This window comes from Pan paniscus, chromosome 16 (genome assembly GCF_029289425.2).
Source record: "Pan paniscus chromosome 16, NHGRI_mPanPan1-v2.0_pri, whole genome shotgun sequence".
NCBI classification, from domain to species: domain Eukaryota; kingdom Metazoa; phylum Chordata; class Mammalia; order Primates; family Hominidae; genus Pan; species Pan paniscus.
The window spans coordinates 44491100-44514476 of NC_073265.2; the positions used below are offsets into that span (position 1 = coordinate 44491100).

A 23377-nucleotide genomic window follows, 5' to 3' on the forward strand; every position below is an offset into this window, starting at 1 on the left:
AGTGATTCTGTCACCAGAGCCAAGTGGAAGCAGAGGACTATAATTCTTATTCTGCAGCATTTATTTCACCTGAAAACCTGCAAATAGGCACAATTATAAAAAGCAATTGACTCAAACCAAAGAGCTTCACTAAGCTAAATAGTTTAATCTTTCAAAGTAGGAAAATAACACCTCATTTCTTACCCATCACACCCCAGAATAAAATTAAGGCCTAAACGTTCACAGTAAGACATACTTCAAAGTTTATGGCCTAATTTATTTTTTCATCATGGTTAACCAGAAAAGTGTGGACATTTTAGTTCCTCATTATGAAGTCGTGTTCATCATATCTTATCATGAGAAAGTCAAGTAGGCAGGTGTTTACTGAGCATTAGCACAGGCCTGATACTCTGCATGGAATTTCACAACAGTTCTTTGCCCTCCTGGGGCAACTGGGGTAATAAGACCTACAGAGGAGAGACTAAACTGTGTACCATTTCATGAAAAGCCATGCCCTTTCTTTCCTCCAGGTTGTTACACATGCTGTTCCCACATCGTTGAATACTTAACCACAACCTTCCTTCGAGACTTGCTTCATGGTTACCTCATTATCTTTCTGGTCTCCAGAGTGGCTCTGTGCTCTGTTAATGCCTTATAAGGTGTTATAGGTCCATGCCCGGTGTCATGCTATGAGCACAGACTCAGGATCCAGTGTACCTAGGGATGAATCCTGGCTCTGCCATTTACTAGCTGTGTGACCCTGATGAAGTTATTTGACTGCCTCAATTTCCCCATCTGTAAATGGTGATAATGATACTACTTACTTTATACAGTCAAGGTAAGGATTAAAATGAATTAATCCAGTGATTCTGCAGGTAAAGACTGTGAGCCACCAGCCTTAGCATAACCTAAGAATTTGTTGACATGCAAGTCTCAGGTCCCGCTCCAGCTCTACTGAATCAGGAATGCTGGAAATGGGGCTAGAAATCTGTGTTTTAAAAAGTCCTCCAGGTGACTGAGATGCACATTCACATTTGAGAACTACTAAGTTAATATATTAAAGCATTTAGAAGAGCATGTAAGTATCACCAGTAATTATGGTTAACAGTATTTATTTTGGGTAGTCTAGGAAGTGTGATTATTGGTGATTTCTTCTTTTTGTCTCATTTTTCCTAATTTTTCTACTAAGATTGTGCTTATCTAAAAAGCAAATTAATCAGTTATTTTAAAAACTTCACTAAGAAAAAAGTCACCTACATAAACAACTACAGTCTGATACTGGATGTAATAAGGACCCTATACACAGTATAAAATGTAGCAGGGGTTAAAAGGAGGGAAAACATCTAACACAACTAAGTTTATTACAGAAAATCTCACAGAGGCCATCTTTGCTAGGTTTTAAAGAATAAGCAGAACTCCAGTTGGTTAAAAAATGGGGGCAGGTGTGGAAAGGGTTTTTCAGACAGAGAGAATAATGGGAATAAAAAATAAAGAAGTAAAAATATGTAAAATATATACTGTTGGGTTTTTGCACCACTTATGTGACTCTACAGAAGAAAGTTTAGAAATGTAGGCTACTTTAAAGTTTCCTTAGGAAACACACTAGCACTGGATGAAGAGTGACTCTGGGCATGACTTGCTTACTCCTCTGAACTCCAGGAAGACAGGACAGTGACTACCACACTACCAAATTCCTTTCAGATTTCAATCCAGGCCCAGAAGACTCAGCCTCTGTTCTGTCTCCTCATCTGAGTGGGGCTTACTTTAGACTTTTATCACCCTTCTCAAGAGGGCATGGAGAGATTGAGTGAGAGGGAGGGGTCTGCAAGGAGCAAAGGGAAAGGGGAGGGTATATAGACCTGCTCTTCTCTCCCAAGCCAATCAGGGCCCACGAGTCAGCTACTTCTTTAATGCAACACTGTGTTCTGGCACTCACCACTGATTTTTATGTATTTGTGTGTGTGTGTGAGTGTGTATTTGTGTGTATTAAGCTATTATTTTTATTAAAAAATAAGAAATGGGCCGGGCACTGTGGCTCACGCCTGTAATCCCAGCACTTTGGGAGGCTGAGGCGCGTGGATCACCTGAGGTCAGGAGTTGGATGAAACCCCGGGAAATGGGTGAAACCCCATCTGTACAAAAATACAAAAATTAGCTGGGGGTGTTGGTGTGCGCCTGTAATCCCAGCTACTCGGGAGGCTGAGGCAGGAGAATTGCTTGAACCCAGGAGGCAGAGGTTGCAGTGAGCCGAGACTGCACCATTGCACTCCAGCAAGGGCAACAAGAGTAGAAACTCCATCTCAAAAAAAAAAAAAAAAGAATGAATGATCATTGTAATACTCAAAAGGCTGACAGGAAGAAGAAAAAAATAAAAGTACAGATAATTAACAAATGTTTATTCCTAATTAAGATTTGATATTGCCACTTCTGACACTGAACATTACACCTTTTTGTTTAAATGGTAGGGGGTGGAGAATACTTTCTATTAAATATATAAAATCTTCAATACGTATAAGTGTTCTTTACCTAACTGAGCAATAAGGATTCTTTTACTCTCTAAGGAAAACAAAACAAAATACATACATATGTATACATATTTTCACATAATTTTGTTCTTTATCCAACTAGTTAGCCAAGATAGGCAATATTTATCTAATGTCTCAGAGTTTTAGTGTCTACCTATGAAAAACAGGTGCGTTATTTTTTGATGCTAAGATTCTATGCACACTCTCTAGTGATCCTTATAAAATAGTTGATTTTAAAAAGCCCCAGAACTTGTTCTGATGATGCAAAGGAGGGATGATGAACACGGGCTGAGAGTAAGAGACCATAAACAGCCACTGTCATTCAGCTACAAGGGAAATAATGAGGCAACTTAGCCAGGCATCTAGCGAAGTGAAGCCCCAGTAAGCATTACTATATTTGGGGAACTCATATTTAAAGTAATTAATAGCTCTTCAACTCTTAGTGGCCAACTGACTTGAGAACGGGCAAAAAAAAGGCCATTAAAAAGGAAAGCCAAAGCTTCATATCCTTGGATAAGTCTATTACTTTTTAAGGCTCAATGTCCTTCTCCTGAAATAAGGACACAACACTGACCCGAATCTTTGCCCAAGGTGATTGTGAGGATCAGATACAAAGTATGTGAAAACCACAGTGCACTAAATTATTTTTAAACTCATTTTTAATCTAAGCTTTTCTACTATCAAAACTACAGTCAATTACCCTTTCATAATCCCAAAACAGTAATGTTTAAGTAGCAGATCTTTTTAAATCAGTGTTTTAAAGATTTAGATGTTAAGAATTTAATATTACAGCCTTCCCTAATAGATTCTCTAGGGTTACACTAACATGACCAAACAGGGAAAATATACATTTGAAAGCTGTTATGCAGTCAAGTGGCAGAATTCTAAATGGCTATGAACCAATCATTTAGGAGGTTAAAATCTCTCCAAAATAAAGGTTGACATATATTGCACTGGTGACCACTTTTACCAATGCAGTTGTAGAGTTTTCCATGGCAGAATCCTCCTGAAAGATGCTCTAACCCTAAAAGCTAGAAGGGGACTCTAAGCACAGAAAAGACATGAAGCCAGGGGTATGATCCATTAAGTCTTTAAAAGCTATCTGCATCTATGTAATACCCATTTAATGTCCAGAGATGATAGAAGAATTGATAGCATACAATAGACAAGCAGATACTTAGAGATTTAACTTCTCTAGGCTTCTACTTCCTCATCTATGAAATGGGAATAAGAGTCTCTTCTGTGGGATAGACTGAAGAGGAGAGCACACATAAAGTGCTGCCTTGTACGTGGAGCACAGGAAGTACTCAACAAATCAAAGTTATCAGTACCAGGGAGAAGCAGAGTATTTCAATTATCTTTGTCCCTAAACTAAAAACCTTGCTCCTTAAAATAGTATTTGCACTAAGATCTCCTCCAAAACAATTTGTCACAGAAGTAGAGCATAAGAGGGCATTCTATAAATAAGAGGGGACTGTGTAGCAGGACACTGGGGAACAATAACACTTACTTATCCAGTTTCTGACATTGAGGAAACTTTGCTCATTTGTCAGATCAAAAAGTAGAAGAAAACCCATAGCATCTCTGAAGAACGCTGTTGTTAAGCTACGAAACCTAGGAACATAAAAGCAGAATGGTCAGTTAAACTACGGCCCCACTCCTGAAATATAAAACTACAAGCAATGCCTTCAGCCTCTTACAAAAGTTTACCAATAACAAGCTACATGGTGATATTTCAAAAGTATATAGGATAGTTATTTATCACTTATATCAGTTTAAGTGTTAACAGACCATGCGATTTGAAAACCGAGCCTGCTGGAGAGGGATGACAAGAACCAGCTTGTGATCTTAGTCTCAGCCAAGAATTTATGTACAATTATGAGTTAATTTGGCCAAAAGCAATATAGTGTATGTTTTCCTATTGTGAAAGCTTGACTTGACATTACAATGTGTTCCATGATCTTTTAATTTCAGAATATGCACAGATCTCTTATCTCTCATAGCCATTTGTCTGGCTTGAAGGTAAGAATCTCTTGACTCAGACCTTATTCTGCCTTGGTACTCTGCCTTCCAAGGCTTTATCCTTCTGTCTTCCCTGTCTTCTCTCTCTCTCTCCCCACCCCCAACCCCACCCTATCACCAGTCAGTTTCCTCTCGTCTTTGCCTATATGTAAAACCTGTAACTGACAGGCAGGCTCCAGGGAAGAAAATATTGGTATGAATTTGTCATCTAATCAGCAATATTAGGTTTTTCTCAAATACTTTTAATCAATGTTTTTATTAAAAAGAGTTCTTGGCCAGGGGCCATGGCTCACACCTGTAATCCCTGAACTTTGGGAGGTCAAGGCGGGCAGATCACCTGAAGTCAGGAGTTAGAGACCAGCCTGACCAACATGGAGAAACCCCATCTCTACTAAAAATACAAAATTAGCTGTGTGTAGTGGTGCACACCTGTAATCCCAGCTAATCGGGAGGCTGAGGCACGAGAATCACTTGAACCAGCAAGGTAGAGGTTGCGGTGAGCTGAGATCACGCCAGCCTGGGCAACAAGAATGAAACTCCACCCAAAAAAAAAACAAAAAAGAGCTCTTATCTTTTAGAGCTACATTACCACAAGTATTAAAAATGAAATAATATAATGTCTGGAATTTGCTTCCAAATTATATGGTAAGGGGGTGGGGGTGAGAAGAGGTAAGGGGTATAAATGAAATTCTGTTGGCCACAATTTCATAATTGTTGAAGCTGAGTAATGGGTACACGGGTTTATCATATAATCCTTCCACTTTTGAATATCCTTGAAGTTTTCCATAATAAAAAGTTAAAAAACAAAATCCTTCAAGGTGGCTGTGAAAGAAAACAGAAGTTCTAGCTAACTGAAAGCAACTTTATATCAAGATTTCATGTGGCTTATTTTGGTCAAGTAACCCCTGGTCATATGAATTAATTCCAACCAGATATCCCACTAGGTTTCAACAATCAGGTAAGAATAATGCATGTAACTTGGCCGCTTTCTTGTGGTTGAGTAAATAGCAAAAGGAAATGGAGCAAAGTATCTAAGCAAAAAAAATTAAAAGAAGGAAAAGAAAAAAGTCCACAAGTAAGAATCCTAACCTCTCCCTTGACCTTGTATGAAATAAGGCCACCATTCTCAACTCAGACTGACAAATTTCCTGCTAATTTGGCAGCATTCAAGTGCAAACCAACGAATTGGCTGGCTTTTTCCTGCTCAGGTCACTGTTTGAAGAATGTAACTATTTTTCCCTTTCCTTCAGTAAGGAGCACATAACTGAAGATCTCATACCTCTCCTGCCCTGCTGTGTCCCATAACTGCAGGTGGATTCTCTGGCCTCTGCCAATGGCTCCATCCGGCCCATTGGCTCTGTACACCTAAAACAGCAAAGTGAAAGAGAAAACAAAAGAGAACTTCTAACACCAGTGAACACTTCTCACCTTTTTGTTCAGTACAAATCCCAAAGACATCTAAAATTCCAAAGAGAATGCCATCTGGAATACAACCATGTTTGTATTTATGTCAAATAATTATATCCAGGTAATGTAATAAGTTATATTGAAATACATACATATATCTTAAAAATATATTGTAAAATATGAATACAAAACAACTTGTATAAAATATAATAATTAGTTTACCTTTCCTCAAAGTTCTCTTGGGTCACTAGTTTCAGGAAATATTACATTTCTATGGCTTTTCCCAATCTCATCTTTTTTGTTTGTTTAACCAGGGGGTACATGTGCAGGCTTGTTACGTAGATAGATTGCATAATGCTGGGGTTTGAGCATCTATTGAACTCATCACCCAGTGAATGTAGTACCGAATAAGTAGTTTTTCAGCCCCTGTCCCACTCCCTTCCCCCTTTTGGAGTCCCTAGTGTCTACTGTTTCTGTCTTTATGTCCATGCGTACCCATTGTTTAGTTCCCACTTATAAGTGAGAATGCATGTGGCATTTGATTTTCTGTTTCTGCATTAATTCACTGAGGATAAACAAAATGGTATATCAATACAATAGAATATTATGCTCAGAGACCACAGTGCCACAACCAAGGGCTCGCTTACCTATATTTACCTGGTATTCTATCAAGAACTGCTAAAAATTCAGCTCTTCAGTATATTATGTAGCTATAATAAGTAATGAAGTCCTGATACATGCTACAACATGGAAGATCCTTGAAAACATCAGGCTGAGTGTAAGAAGCCAGACACAAAAGGCCATATATTATTCCATTTATATGGTGTGTGCAGAAGCCATTGATAGAAAATTCATAGAGGAATGCCTGCTAATAGGTATGAGGTTTCTTTTTAAAGTGATGAAACTATTCTAAAAATGAATGGCTGTGATGGCCACACAACTCCGAATATATTAAAAACCACCGAATTTTATACTTTAGATGGATGGATTTCCTTTTTTTGTGAATTATATCTCAACAAATCTATTTTTTAAGTTATACAATAAGTAACCAACAAAAATAATCACATACATATATGTAGATTCTATCAACTACACGTCAATACTAAAAATTTCATTAGGGCCCTATTGTTATTCAGTGGGTCTTAATCTCTATAAGCCTCTCTGGTAGTAGAATAAAATACTAGAATGGGCAAAAGGGAATGTTCTTCTGTCTTAAAAGCCAGGGACCTTTCCCCCTGACAGAATATGATCCATTAAAGGACCTTTGTCATTAATTTCCTGACCACTTGTTTACCTGCTTCAGGCCAACAATGGATTTTTCAACAAGAAATGTAGTCTAAGGAGAAGGCCATCTTTCCTCATCTGCAACTGTGACACCATGACCTTCTGCCTTCCCCTCCAACACTAGAATAACTTTCAGTCTCAAAGTCCTTAAAAAATAAATAAATAAAATTTCTCCCTTCAACATTCTGCAGAACATCACATTCACTACTGGCATTCCCCACTCCTACTCCAACCTCACCCTCCTGGCAGCAGTGATAAGTTCTGCCAGTTAGTGTTCCATGTGGAACTGCTGAGACTTTATTAGGAGAAATGCCATTAAAAATAATAAGATACCAAAGGTGGAAGACACAGCCCATAAAACAAGAGTATGAGGGGCAAGGTGGTTGGCAGGCTTCAAGACAAAGGTAGACAAATAACTTTCGGAGTTCAGAGGGAAGATACAAGCCAAAAGAGTACCAAGGTGACATTTTAAAGAACTGTCCACTTCCACTTTGTCTGCCTGGTTTTATATGAAGTGCTGTCAGCACAGCCTTTTCAATCATGTTGCCTGGATTGAACATAACTCACTTTCATATGTACCTTTAATTTCAGATCCCAACCTTTGTCCTCCTAATTCCTACAAAGTAAACTAAACAGACCAGCAAATGTTGACTTAACGATTACATTTTTACATAGAAGGATATAGAACTTACCACTCTTTTTTCCCTGAAATCAATGCCCACTGTTGTGATAAATTTGGAGTTAAATTTACCATCTGTATATTGGTAAAGTACACTGGTCTTCCCTACACCAGAGTCTCCCAAAGCTAAAAACTTGATGAGGTAATCATAATCTCCATCAGACATAATGAAGAACTCAGTAGTTCACCTGTAAAATACACACAAAATTTTTTAATTAAAATCCATTAGAAAACATTAATTATCCATTAAAAAAGTGACAACAATATTCAGTTTAACACCTAATGTTAACCTGTATGTCTACGGGTTGTATGAAAAGAGAGTTACATACATATTGTTCACCATCCTTGAAGACCTAATAACTAGCTAGATGAGAAGCTATTGAAATAGTAATTAACAGTGTAGTTTTAATTTAACACACAGGTAATCCCAGCACTTTGGGAGGCCAAGGTGGGCAGATCACCTAAGGTTGGGAATTCGAGACGAGCCTGACCAACATGGAGAAACCCCATCTCTACTGAAAATACAAAAATTAGCCAGGCATGGTGGTGCATGCCTATAATCCCAGCTACTCAGGAGGCTGAGGCAGGAGAATCACTTGAACCTGGGAGGTGGAGGTTGCAGTGAGCCAAGATCGTGCCATTGCACTCCAGCCTGGGCAACAAGAGCAAAACTCTGTCTCAAAATAAAAAAATAAATAAAAATAAAAATAAAAATAAAAGCATACATATTATAGTACCATTAGGACAAAAATTTCAAGTGGGAATGATAATCAACAAGAAGGTAACAGTCACTAAGTCTTATCTGTAGACCATATAGAACAAAAACTAATACAAGAAAAACAGAGGAAGGAGAATGTTATAAGGAATAACAGTAATCATTAGAGTGCAAGCGGTTCCAATTTCCCCTCCTTTTTCAAAGTCTCCTAGTGCTAAAATTTGCAATTGCAAACATAAGGAACCAGTCCAAATGCTCACCAGTCAATGAGTAGATAAAGAAATTGTGGTACACCACAATTTTTTTATCTGTATATATATACACACACCATGGAATACTACTCAGCCACAAAAAGGAACGAAATAATGGCATTCACAGCAATCTGGATGGAATTGAAGACAATTATTCTAAGTGAAGTAAGTCAGGAATGGAAAACCAAACATCATATGTTCTCACTCATATGTGGGAGTGAAGCTATGAGGAAGCAAAGGCATAAGAATGATACAATGGACTTTGGGGACTCGGGGGGAAAGGGTGGGAGGCGGGTGAGGGATAAAAGACTACAGATTGAATACAGTGTACACTGCTTGGGTGATGGGTGCACCAAAATCTCAGAAATCACCACTAAAGAACTTATCCATGTAACTAAACACCACCTGTTCCCCAAAAACCTATGGAAATTTAAAAAAAGAAAGAAAAGAAAGTCTCCTAGTGCTAGAACCTTGCCTTTTCTCTCTTTTTACATGGACATCTAGGCAATTTCATTTATTCTATTCATTTTCACATGTTATTACGGTTCCTTCAAAGACACTGTTATTTCACAAGTAAATTTAGTCCCTGCTTCCTTACATATTACTATTAATATGTACTACATATTAAGTCAGACTTCTCTAGAGTATCACTGCTCACTTGGGAACTGAGTTCCAGATTTGAACAGTCACTGCTCAGAGACCATAGTGCCACAACCAAGGGCTCGCTTACCTATATTTACCTGGTATTCTATCAAGAACTGCTAAAAATTCAGCTCTTCAGTACCGACTAAAACAAAAGTCTACCTTAAAGAAGAAAAATTCATTTATATCAGCAATACCTAACCACGGCTATTTTTGGTTCTTTGCAATCAGCACTTTTCATGATTTGTATTTACCTTCTAAATAGATTCAAACCCAAAATATCAGTCCAACTAGAAATGGGATCTCTCTCCAGGGGAGGTTTACTTTTTCATTAAAATTTTATTGATACATAATATTTGTATATTTTTATGGGGTACATGTAATATTTTGTTACATGCATAGAATGTAATGATCACATGAAGGTATTTAGGGTATTTATTACCTCGAGTATTTATCATTTCTATGCATTGAGAACATTTCAAGTCCTCTCTTCTAGCTATTTTAAAATACACAATACATTTTTGTTAACTATAGTCACCCTAGTCTACTGTTGAACATTAGAACTTATTCTTTCCATCTAACCATATGCTTGTACACATTAACCAACCTCTCTCCGTTTCCCCCGCCAATGCCAATAAACTCTCCTGAAAATCATAAAAACAACTAGCTATCTCATTAACGCTGACGACTCTACATGACTATTCAAACATACATATTTATCCATCTATACACATGCCAGATGTCCTACATTAGATGCTACTGACTCCCGGCGTTATCCCCTTTTTACCCAGCCCCATATCCAGAAACTTGGCTGCCATATTCAGTGCTTCCTGTAGGACTATTTCTATGTATCCATAAAATTAATAAAAACTCAGAGAAGAATATTTACTGGTTTTCAGTGTTGCCTCCCTCACCCCATCCTCAACTTGGGGACTCACCTTATGCTGAAAACTCCTGAATGCTGAGCCCCAAGAGCCACTGCAGTGTGTTTCCTCAGAGTGCTTCAGTGCAGATCTGCAACCTCACGTTTCAGGTATGGCTAGCCCGTGGATAAGGGCAGAGCCTCTACAAACATTCAAAATTCTATTTGCACACTATAAAGAGTGACACTTCACAGATGATGCCTTACCTGTCTTTATAGCTTGGATATTTGCAAGTGTAGGTCACCAGTATTAATGACATATAACAGAATTCCTCTCCAAAAAACGACAACTTGGACATCAACATTATAGCACGTCACATCACAGCATCACACCTGGCTCTAAGTTATTGGAAATAAGAGCTAAGAATTGAAAAGCAAGTCCAGATAATGTTGACTCATTTGAGGGCTTCCCCTCAAACTGAATGGAGCAGCAGATAACAATACCGATCCTGCAGTGAGAATGATGCAAGAAGACACTGTGACTACCTTATTTCCTATTTATTTTTAATTTGAAAAAAAAGTTGGTATAACTGTTTTTTACATCACTTAGGGTTCAGGAAAAAATGCTGTCACCAATGGCATCATATTCTAGAATTCTCTGAACTCACTTAAGTGGAATTCAAAGACTTAAATGAAACTATCTCTAATGTGTTTCATTTCCATGGGTAATCACACATGTAAGTCTACAAATGATCTTCATGAGTTTTGTTTTCTATTCACAATAGCAATACTGGCCAAGTAATCATAAAGGGACTGTTAACAAACCAAATACCACAAATTGAAGGTATAGACACCACCATCAATATTAATCATAGTTTGCACTTTTCAGATTGTATCTTTAAGACAATTATCTGCTTTCTTGATCTGAAAATAAATGTTCAGACCTTCCACTCTCTGGGTTCAGTTTTCTAAAGGGTAAAACAGAACCCAGAGAGGTAGACTGATTTGCACGATCTAGAATCTAGATCTCCTAGCTCCAAGTCCAATGCCTATTCTACCCCAAGCTTCATATCCATTACTCATTTTTGTTATAAATGCACATTGGGCTTTAAAGTGACCAGTAGTAAGGTATCTTACAAGGTAACCTAATAGGAAACTCACCAAGTCAAGCAGAGCTGGGTTTGAATCCCAAATCTCCCAGATACCAATTACTTGGATGTCTTTGAGCCTTAGATTTCCAGGTTTCTGTTCTATAAAAAAGAATATACACTACCTCACACCATTATTCTGAGGATTCAATGAGATACTGTTTATGGAGTGCCCAGCACAATGGTTGGCATATACTGGGTACTTAACTGTTAGCTCACTTTATTCTCCCCATTGTGGACGTTAAGACTGGGACTGAAGATCTAGAACAAATTTCAGATTGACTCTGGCCAGCTTAAAACATGTCTTTCTAGCACAAACGATTGCTAACTGGCTCAAAGTGGTCGGCTGAGTCAACAAAGATCACTTTCAAATAATTCTGATCCTTTTTGGCTGGTTCTAACCATTTGCAATTCATTTAATACAGATATGTTTACTTCAAAAGAGTTCTGATCAACTTAAAAAGAGGTTCAAATCCATATAAAATACACCCATCCATTTTAGCAAGTTCATAGTTGTTCAAAAGAATCTGGTTCATATTATTTTACGGTGAGTTAAAAGAGGTTCTCCTACAAAACTACTTTCTGACTTTGGCTAAAACCTGATATATCTAACCAAAATTACTGGAGTCTCATTGTAATTAGCTTTAATTGCTTCAGACTGGTTTTAGCTAGTTCAAATAGGCTCTGACTTGGACATGCAGGTTCTGACAGGCTTCTAAAAGTTTTAGTTGGTTCTGAGTATATTTTACTGAATCAAACTGTGCTGACAAATTAAATCTACTTTCAATTGAGTCACACTGGTTCTACCTCTATTAAACTGCTGGAAACTAGTTTGATAACTATAGTTATCTATAAAATTGTTTTTACTGGTTTAGACCAATATAGACTGGTTCAAAACAGTCTGAAATGTTTCAAATTAATTTCAGATGTTCAAACAGTTCAAAACTAGAAATGTAAAATGACAATCAGAAGCATCAAAAACAACAGTTTGGTGTTTAAAACTTGTGCCAAACCAACAAACTTAAAATTTTATTTTTAAATTACCTCATTTGTAGATATTCTGTATCCAAAAATTTATCTCCACCATTATATACTGTATCATCACACTCGAACAGCATGTATGTGTTCGAGTACAGTAAAGGATTGGGAGAAAGGAGCACTGGCATAGGAGAAGATGACAGATAACAGGGAAAGATGTGATGAGTGACACAGGCTTCCTGGGTTGAGAATTCGCCTCCCATTTTACCTGAAAGACCTGGCAACAAAACATTCACCCATGACCCAACAATGAAGATTCTGATTGGGGAAAACCTTTAGCAAATTTGGAGGCTGTCTAGAGTTTGTTCAAAACTGATCACGCTGACCAGGCTGGTCTGGGTTAAAAGAGACCAGAATTCCAAAGAATAAGAAAATTTCAGAGAAATAAAGGGAGTTGGGGGCAGGCAGGTTTTCAAAATAACAGATCTTTCAAGGTTTGGGCATGGTGTTGAGGGTGACAGCCTTCTTATCTGAGCTTGCAGTCCAATTAGTGAAAGCCTGGAGTTAGTGGAATTACCCCATCTTTCAGCAGAAAATCATTCTAGTCTATAGCAGACTATACTCCTACCTCCATCCTGCAAGTCCATACGTGGCTTTCTCATCACTACTTATCACTACTAGGTGAAGACAATTTAATGTTAAGTCTCAATTGATGGTATATTTTCATATAAATAATTTTTGTTCTCTTATTATTCAAGTCCTGAGTAGTATTCCTAGGGCCTGTTTTCCAGAAAGAAAATACTCCACTCCTCAAATACAGAAATCTAATAACGTAAATGATTTTCGTGTTGGCATTTCATTTCAGGAAGGAGTAAACAGTGAGAACACACAGTACCAGAATTTGACATTTGGGGCACCCAAACAACGTTGTATGCTCACCATTTCCTGCTTGTACTCCAGCCTACTGAGGTTTGGGAAGCCGGTTCACAAGGGCTTCCCTCTGATACTCTCTTGCTGAAAATGGGTCTGAAACCTAGGTCAGATGCCCACATGTCAAGCACTTTACATGCATTAGCACAACAATCCTCATCACTGCCCTATACATAGCATATACACTGACTCCCTCAGAAAGATCTAGAGCTGTTCTATCATAAGTGCTTCAGTGAGGGCATAAGTAACTGAGTCTTGGCCAGTCTACCCACATATTAGCATGGGCGCAATTCCAATCTATTGTTGAGAGACAGGAAAAAAAATGGAGGTTAAAGGCAGAAACTCTACAACCAAGCCACCTGTATTTGAGTCCAGTCATGTAACTTTGGAAAATTTATTTAGTCTCTTTTGCCTTGGGCTCCTCATCTGTAAAACAGGAAAGAGATTCTATTTTATCAATTCTAACATGCTTTCTTATTTTAACTTCTTTAAAATTGGGGTGCATCTTACATTTCAGCCTTACAATCCAAGACATCTTGCAATTGCTATTATTGCAATTGCAATAGAGATACAGTTGTGTGAAGGCTTTTTGTTAGCATCTTCTAGCAAGGTCAAGAATGCATCATCAATATATTTTAGACTCAATGAAGCACAATAATAAAGCTATTTCTGAGGGCTATTGTGAGGACTGAGCTAGTGTATACACACAAAGTTTGGAACAGTGCACAGGACATAGTAAGTCCTATGTAAGTATTAGCTGTTATTAGCAGCAGCATCCAGCAATCTGGCTTCCAAGCGTCAATATGCAGGCAATGTTCTTTTCTTTCCTAGAAGTATAAGAAAGTACATTGAGCCCCTAAACCAAAAATTAATTTTTAAAAATAAGGATCTGCTAAGAGTATTTGAAGCCAAGGTTATATATTTAAACTCTGTACTGCCTTGAGAAAAGTGCTGTCTACCTCAAGGAAATATCTTCTAAAAAGTCAAGAATGACCTTAATTTGGGATATGCAAAAGACTTTCTTATTCAGCTCACTTCTCTCTCTCCTCCTTATACAAATATTTTTTCAAAGTGCTCTCCACCCTCACTATCATCAGATTAACAATAGAAAGCAAGGAACACCCATTTCCTCAACATGTACTATGTGGTGTTAATTGCCTGGTGAGAGAAAGTCTATCATCTTCCTTATTTTTAAAATAAAACATATTTTCACCTGTAATACCAGTGACTGAGGAGGCTGAGGCAGAAGGATGGCTTGACGTCAGGAGTTCAAGACTAGCCCAAGCAACTAGCAAGACCTATTTCTTAATATATATATATATATAATTTTTTTTTTAATTAGGCAGGTGTGGTGGCATTAGCCTGTAGTCCTAGCTACTTGGGAGGCTGAGGCAGGAGGATTGCTTAAGCCCAGGAGTTCAAGTCTGCAGTAAGATATGCTCACATCACTACATTGTAGCCTGGGCAACAGATTAACATCCCATCTTTAAATAAATTTATTTAATAAATAAAAATAACTGCACATGTACCCCTGAACTTAAGTTGAAGGAAAAAACACTTAAAGATTTTTAAATGTTTTTAAAAATACTTTTTAAGTGTTTTTTAGGAAATAAGATAGAAGAGAGTAGATTTAGTTAAGAGCAAAGGGAAAGATCTAGTTCTATTTCTCCCTCTCTCTCTCTCTCTGCTACACACACACAGACATATCACAGCCCAGATTTTCCATGAAGTGTCATATTAAAGTGAATCATAGACTCCAACCTTAGGATCCCCCACTATTAGGCAGAATCATTCTAAAACTACTCTAGATAGGTCAGCCATTTTCTGAAAGCCAAATTTTCCCTCTATTACTCATATTTAGTACAGAGCAAAAGAAAGGGGAGGAATAATATTAACTGAACAGCAACATGTAATAAATATACTTGATTTTATTTTATCTGCTCATCATCCTTAAAAAGAACTTCATGTCTGGACAAGACTCATACCATATAGAGAGTGATGTTTTCTCAGTGTGATGGCAAATAGGCTTGAGTTCAAATTCTGACTTTTCTACTTTGTATGATCTGACCCGAGTTTTTTATACTAAGCCTTATTCTTTAAACTGTAAAATGGAGATAATAACAGTACTAATCTCATTGGGTTGTTTTAAGGACTAAGTGAGATAGCCCACAGAAAGCTTTTAGCACATTGTTTGCCCTGTGCTAAGTGTTCAATAATTGAGACTTATTAAAAATACTATTATTAATAGTTTCACCAAGTTCTTCATTAGCAAGGCATGTAATTTTATAACCTATTCTTAATGTAACCAGTACCTGAACCTTCAGAAAAATCATAGAAAGACATTTAAGTTAAGTACAATGATTTGGGGGTGCCCTATCCATCACAAAATCTACCTTGGCATTCCAATCTAAGAATGAGTTGTATCTGGGTGATTTTTGGTAATTTCAGACCTAGGAGTACCCATCAGTTGAATGCTCTAATTTCCAGAAGAGGAAACTGAAACCCAGAGAAGGCAAATGAATAGTCTGAAATAAACCAGCTAGTTAGACATGGGGCTAATCTAGATCTCATGTCTCCTAAATTCTAGTCATGTATGCATATTTTTCTTCTGTCTGTATTCCTTCCTTCAGAGCGAGAAACCTCAGTTACAGCTGCTTGAATTCAAGAAACAAAAGTTTTCTTCAGTGCCAGCAGTTATAGCAGTGATAAAATGCTTTACAATTAAGGCTTGGGCTCTCAGAGAGGTTGGGTTGAGGGATCTGTACTTCTGTGCTCGGAGTCCCTCTATCAAGAAGCCCTTCATCCTGATGGGCTCTGCCAAGGACAGAAGTCATAAATTGGGAGCTTGTCTGCTTCTTGTTGGTCATTGCAAATCCAAGAAAAAAAAATAACTCTTCTTAATACTTGTACCATATCCCATAAATCATCTTTCTTTCCTATGGTTTCAAAATGAAAAGCAAGCAGAGCAATCATGAAATTTTTCATTTACCTGTAGAATTGCTCAGCCCCTTTTTCTCTCAAATAAGTATTTTCCTCTCAAATAAGATTATTTTAGGCCAGGTGCAGTGGCTCACACCTGTAATCCCAGCACTTTGGGAGACCGAGGAGGGTGGATCACCTGAAGTAAGGAGTTCAAGACCAGCCTGGCCAACATGGTGAAACCCTGTCTCTACTAAAAATACAAAAAATTGGCTGGGCATGGTGGCAGGCACCTGTAATCCCAGCTTCTTGGGAGGCTGAGGCAAGAGAATAACATCAAGATCACACCACTGCACTACAGCCTGGGCGACACAGCGAGACTCTATCCCAAAAAAAAAAAAAAAAAAACAAAAAAAAAACATTATTTTCTCTGACATCATGTCTCTGTAAGGACACTTCTGGCCCTCTCTCTTTTTCCTTCATTCAATAAATATTGATTGAATACTTATTATATGCTAGGTGCCAGGGTACAATGGGGATCCAACTCAGTTATATTCAATGTGGAAAATCTCTTACTCTTGCCTACCTAAGACCTTATAGTTTTAGCCATGTCCCAGTTTAACTTCTCCCAACAACTATACCTGCCTTTGGGTTTTCAAATAAGTCCATCTTTCTGAACATTTTAAGCTTCTCTCATAAACATAACATAATATGACATCAAAATTCATATCCTAAGTCACATGTTTGACAAAGATGCAAAAGGAATAAACATGGAAAAGGAATAAAAGTGTGAAGCTTGGGCGGGCACAGTGGCTCACACCTGTAATCCCAGCACTTTGGGAGGCTGAGGCGGGTGGATCACTTGAGGTCACGAGTTCGAGACCAGCCTGGCTGATATGGTGAAACCCCATCTCTGCTAAAAATACAAAAATACAAATGGCTAGGCATGGTGATGGGTGCCTGTAATCCCAGCTACTCAGCGGGGTTGAGGCAGGAGAATCACTTGAACCTGGGAGGTGGAAGATGCAGTGAGCAGAGATAGCACCACTGCATTCCAGCCTGGGAGACAGAGGGAGACTCCATCTCAAAAAAACAAACAAACAAACAAAACAAAACAAAAAAACACATAAAGCTCAGTAGAGAAGAAAGAGACAGCCTCAACCTCCTGGGCTCATGTGATCCTCCAGTCTCAGCCTCCCAAGCAGCTGGGATCACAGCAGTGCACAACACCATACACCACGCCCAGCTTTTTGTTGTTGTTGTTGTTGGGGAGAGATGACATCTCCCTATGTTGCCCAGGCTGGTCTCAAACTCCCGAGCTCAAGAGGAGAAATTTTTATAAAGAGAAACATAAGGTATATTATAAAGAATTTTTTATCTGAAAATATTTTGAATTTTTTAGAATGGTTAAATATTTGAGTGTTCCTATGTAGCTTATGGACTTCACTTATTGCAGTGCAAAATTATTTTTGCAGAGAAACAGGAGCAGGTGAATATAACTATTACTTTTCAGATAGCACAGAACATCAGCATTTATGTGAATTATAACACCACATGTTCTTTCATATAATTTAACATCCCCTTGTTCAGTGATTGATTTGGAGAAAATGTTCATATACAAATGACTGGCATAGAAATATAAACCTTATCAGTGCTTTTATGTTTAACGTTAAAAAGCAGTAGGCTTTTCTTGCTTTTTTTGTTTTAATAATGCCATTGTGGACCCATACCCGGCATTCTGGAAGGAAACACATAACAGAGACACCAAAAGCAAGGAAGAGAAGTCACATGGCATGAGGCAGGCTAGAAGAGGCATTTTATAATGTACCAAGATATATGAGTAAGGACACTTGTATTTACCAAATGAGCCCTGGCCACAATTCTCACAGACCATTACAATTCCTACACCCTGAGGTGGAACACAGCTACTTTCACTTCAAAAGCAAGATGCATACTGCCCAATAGCAGGAACCCCATTTCCATAAGTGGAGACAGCCTATGTCTTCCGTGCAGTTTACTCATCTCAACTTCTGGTCTAGATGTGCATAGATATGGTTGTGCCCTCCCTAATATGTCAAGAGTGGAAAAAATGATGTTATAAACAAAAGAGCTCATCTTGTTTGTGCAAAATCTCAGGCGGAGAGAAGTGGAAATCTAACACCTTTGAAAAGTAGAAGGAAACAGGAATATGATTCTTTCTTGTTTCTTATTAAAAGATGAGTTTGATTTTATCTAAATTCAGAATATTAGATAACTGCATTTTATATTCACCTATAACCTAAGATTCATAAGTGCATTCCTATCAGTGCAGTATTTTATAATAATAACATAAGTCCATCCTTAACAGTGATGTTGAGGCAGCAGAGAAGTTCATGGCTAGAAAGTGTTGAGATCTTAAGTTGTATAGCATTTGGCTTAATATTTATAAATGCACTTGCTACATAGGAATATTCCATTTCCCTCACCAACTGCTAGAAAACTGCTAGACCAACTTCTAGCAGATGGTGATATTCCACTATAGCAAGTTCTTCAGACAAAAAATAAAATTATCTGTAAATACTGTTGAATTAAATATACATTTCTGGGCCGGTCATGGTGGCTCATGCCAGTAACTCCACCACTTTGGGAGGCCAAGGCAGGCGGATCACTTGAGGTCAAGAGTTCAAAACCAACATGGCAAAACCCTGACTTTACTAACAATACAAAACAATTAGCCTGTAGTCCCAGCTACTCAGGAGGGTGAGGCAGGAGAATTACTTGAATCCGGGAGGTTCACGGGCGATAATGCCACTGCACTCCAGCCTGGGCGACAGAGTGAGACTTCGTCTAAGATATATATATGATATAGATATATATATAATACATATAAATATATATATACACATTTATAAATGCTTCCAAAACACCAAAACATACATCATTTTTAACAGCATCTTCCAGACGTTCATAATTTTTCTTAAAGAGAAAGACCAGGATAAAGAAAAAAATAAGCAGTCATAGCCCAGAAATCCATCAACTATTTCTGATTTGTTACCATCACCTCAGTGGGTGACCAACATAACCCAGTAGGCAAATAACACAAACAACTATATGTTAGGAAACAAGAGGGCGTTGAAATGATTCCTGAAAGCAGAAAAGGTTCTCGAAGACCAATGTCAATAACTCAAATGAGATATCGGCTTTTTTTTTTAATTTATTGAAACCATTGACTTCATTTACCCAAAAGACATTATTTGTTGCCCAAGGCTCTTCCAGGATCAGAATATGAATGTTTATAGAGATTTATGGAAAGTAAATTCACCAAAACACTGGGTCTTATAGTACTTATAGTTTGTGACAAGTACCCCTTGCTCCATAGATATAGGGTAATAGAAAAAAAAAAGCACACATAGAATATATGTCATTGGTAAAACATAGGCAATACAGTGGAAACAGGTGTGGCTGTTTGATTTGCTTAGTAATATCTCAAATAATGTGACAGCAGTCTCAGAATGGACACAACCACTCGACACTCCAAAAGTCTGCTCAACCCATAGCTAAACATGCCTCTTACCACCACCAAGAAGCAAGCAGTCTCCAAGAATTTGGAATGAGTGCAAAATCTATAAAGTATGCTCCCACTGAGTGGTTGCTTTTTGTGAGCACATAGAAGACAGTGAAACACAGACTTCGGAGTCAAGTTCTCCTAAATTCAAATAATAGTATACCACCTCCTACCTGTACAAAGTGAACAGCAAAATGCCTGATGAAGATCAATGAATCATAGCTATTCTTATGATTATGACAGATTAAGGCTTAAACCAGGCTTGAGCACTGATCCTGGTGCTTTTTCCAGTCTACCTTCAGGATGACACTGAGACTTCATAAAGCTATCAAAGAATGGAGTGGAAATATTTCCTGAAAATGAAAAAGGAGGAACAACTTAAGCTACCTGGAAGGTAGAACATCTGCAAGTCCAACTGGTAAGTACAGGGAATTCTGGTATTTACAAGCTCTGAAGAGGTAAAATGAAAAGCTTTGGTTATCTCAGAGTGCCACCAAACTTGTGGGCCCAAGGCTCAAAGGCAGAAAAAAATAGAAATGACAGCACTGCTACCACAGCCAGGACTGAGAGAATTACAAATCAGACAGCACTCAAAAGAAAAAAAAAAAAAAATCAGATAGCACTCAAAGGACTTCACATTGCAAAGAGAATTTCCAAGTTGCAAAACGCAGACTTAAAAACAGTGTCAAGGAATCTGTCAAGACTCATCTTCCTAGAACATGAAACATGCATGGAAAGCTTTTGGCCAACACAGACTGACTCTCCTATTGCATCTCACCTTCCTCAAGTTTTCTGTTTGCTGCAACACAGGAAAGATGTTAATCTGTTAGGGAAATGCACCAATTCAAAAAGCAAACCCTTTGCTTTCTGAAGGAGCAATGATACTTCTTTCCTTCCAAGAAAAATGATGAATTAGAAGCAGCCAGACGTGTTAAAGATGACTGTCCAAATAATAAAAACAATTAGACAAATATCCATGAGTTGGCAGTAACTGGGCAAGAGACGGGCGCATTTATCATTGACTTTGTACAAAATGAGAATATGAGTACCATCAGTTTGACACATAGATACTTACAAAGACTACTAAGAGGCATCAGGTATGGCTTCATGCCTCCCTTGTCCTGCCTACCCAACACCCTCTTCCTCACTAACCACATTTTTTTTTTTTTTGAGACTCTCGCTCTGTGGCCCAGGCTGGAGTGCAGTGGTGCAATCTCTGCTCACTGCAAGCTCCGCCTCGGGGGTTCACGCCATTCTCCTGCCTCAGCCTCCCAAGCAGCTGGGACTCCAGGTGCCCGCCACCTCACCCGGACTACAGGCACTAACCACATGTAAGCAGATACATTCTCTGCCCACAGGAATATGTTCTTCAGGTACATGGTGGCATGCTAAAGCACACAGGACTTCCATCTCTTCACAGCTGATTTTCATTTCCATAGTCAAACATCCACCCTACCACACCCCATGCTGTGTTCCAACAGCCTCACTTCCAACCATCATCTGGGTGCCATAGCCTCTCTACAGTCTTCTTCCTCTCCTGGCTTTCCTGTCCCTCATCTCCAGGTACTATTGCCAAACTCCGGTTTGCATGTGCAAAAAGTGACATGAAACTAACAATACTAGGGCTTTTCTTGTAACACACTGAGTTGCTATATCAACTTCAAGGTGTTCAACCCTCCTCAATAAATTCATAATGCTGCTGTGTCTTCAGGTACTCCCACTTTTCCAATCAGGAAGAGTTTTTCCCCTGCAAAGTCTAGGAAAAGAGCCATTCTGGAAAACCAAGTGTTTCTTAATACTATGCCAGTTTGGGTTTCACCATAATGTTAATGAAAAGGTAACATTCTGATACAAATAGGTCACGTGTTTAAAATATTAGTATCTATAAATATGTTTATTATATGCCAACTTAGTTCTTTTAAAAACATTAAACTAGGCTCAGAAAAATCAAGGCTTTTCCTGATGTTTTAATACCACTAAATCAATGATGCCAGGATTCTTAGCTTCTTCCATTTGTTGTCAATAAGCTGTAGACAGCCAGCTATATATAGGTCTTTTTGGTATTTGTCAAGTCTACTGTCTCCATTAATATATATTTACAACACATGTTTAAATGTTCCCTAAATATCATATTCTTTAACTGAACCAAAAAAAAGGAAACTCACCTAATGGACAAGGTCAAATCAGATATACTTCTTATTGCTTCTCAAAGTCTTTCCTTATTTCACCTATTATTCAGTATGCAGAGTCTCAGAATTGACTGTTTGCATTTCTATCGGCAGCTGTTTATAGAATGGGGTGTGACTTGCGTTTGCTTATGCAAAATGACTGAGGAACAACAATGCACAGCCATCCAGCCAGTTTCTAACTCAGCCTGTCAGATTACAGTTGGCTTTTTTGCTATTATTGTTGTCCATCTCTAATTTTATTGCATTGTGATCACTAAATGTGGTCTGCATAACATCAAATTTGGTGGAATTTAAGAGGAATTAAGTGTATTTATTTAGAGATAGGGTCTCACTCTGTCACCCAGGCTGGAGTGCACTGGCGCAATTATGTCTCACCGCAGTCTTGACCTCCCCAGCTTAAGCAATCCTCTCACCTCAGCCTCCTAAGTAGCTGGGATCACAGGTATGCACCACCAAAAATGGATAATTCTTTTTAATTCTTTTTGGAAGACAAGGTGTCACTATGTTGCTGCCCAGGCTGGTCCTGAACTCCTGGGCTCAAGTGATCCTCCTATCTCAGCCTCCCAAAGCGGTGAAATTACAGGCATGAGCCACCATGCCCGGGCTGAATTAAGTTTTATAAATGTTCCATGATTATGTGAAAACAATCTGTACACCCTGTTAGTTGGATGCAAAATTACATACATTCTAGTCAAGCTAGTTAGTTGTAGTTTTTGATCTGATATATCCTTATTTATCTTTTTGCTACTTCATCTTTTTCTAAGAAAGGTGTGTTGAAACTCCTAGATCATATTCACTTTTAGAAAATAAGCCCAAGGTCATGTTTAAAGAGGATGAATATAAAGCATAATAAAAGAACAAGCATTGCAGCCCTTATTCAGAGAAGCATTAAATTTGTGCTTTTCAATCTGTTTTCTATGAAACTCTGGGATTCATGAAAATACTTTAAGAGTTCTGTAAACTTATTAAGATTTTTTTCTATGTTTGTTTTTTGTTTTTTGAGACAGAATCTCACTCTGTCACCCAGGCCAGAGTGCAGTGGCCTGATCTCAGGCTCACTGAAACCACCACCTCCCGGGTTTAAGCGATTCTCATGCCTCAGCCTCCTGAGTGGCTGCGACTAAAGGCCTGCGCAACCACGCCCAGCTAATTTTTGTATTTTTTAGTAGAGATGGCGTTTCACTATGTTGGCCAGGCTGGTCTCAAACTGCTGACCTCAAGTGATCTGCCTACCTCAGCCTTCCAAGGTGCTGGGGTTACAGACGTGAGCCACCGCGCCTGGACTCCTTCTACTATGTTTTTT

General features: G+C 38.3%; 1 protein-coding gene across 5 annotated transcripts in view; it reads right to left on the minus strand.

Annotated features, from left to right (window-relative positions):
* RAB27A (RAB27A, member RAS oncogene family) overlaps nt 1-23377 on the minus strand; it is a 91965-nt gene that overhangs the window by 21637 nt on the left and 46951 nt on the right. For 3 of the 5 annotated variants that reach the window (XM_003827866.8, XM_003827864.7, XM_063596653.1), the window contains 3 exons: nt 7910-8084; nt 5806-5891; nt 4015-4118 (listed from right to left, as the gene is read on the minus strand). In XM_003827866.8, coding sequence (XP_003827914.1) covers nt 4015-4118; nt 5806-5891; nt 7910-8062 — 343 coding nt within the window. In that variant the 5' untranslated portion in view covers nt 8063-8084. Of the gene's footprint in view, nt 1-4014; nt 4119-5805; nt 5892-7909; nt 8085-11527; nt 11617-23377 lie in introns of all 5 variants that reach the window. The other 2 variants (XM_014341503.6, XM_063596654.1) reach the window with 1 other exon arrangement.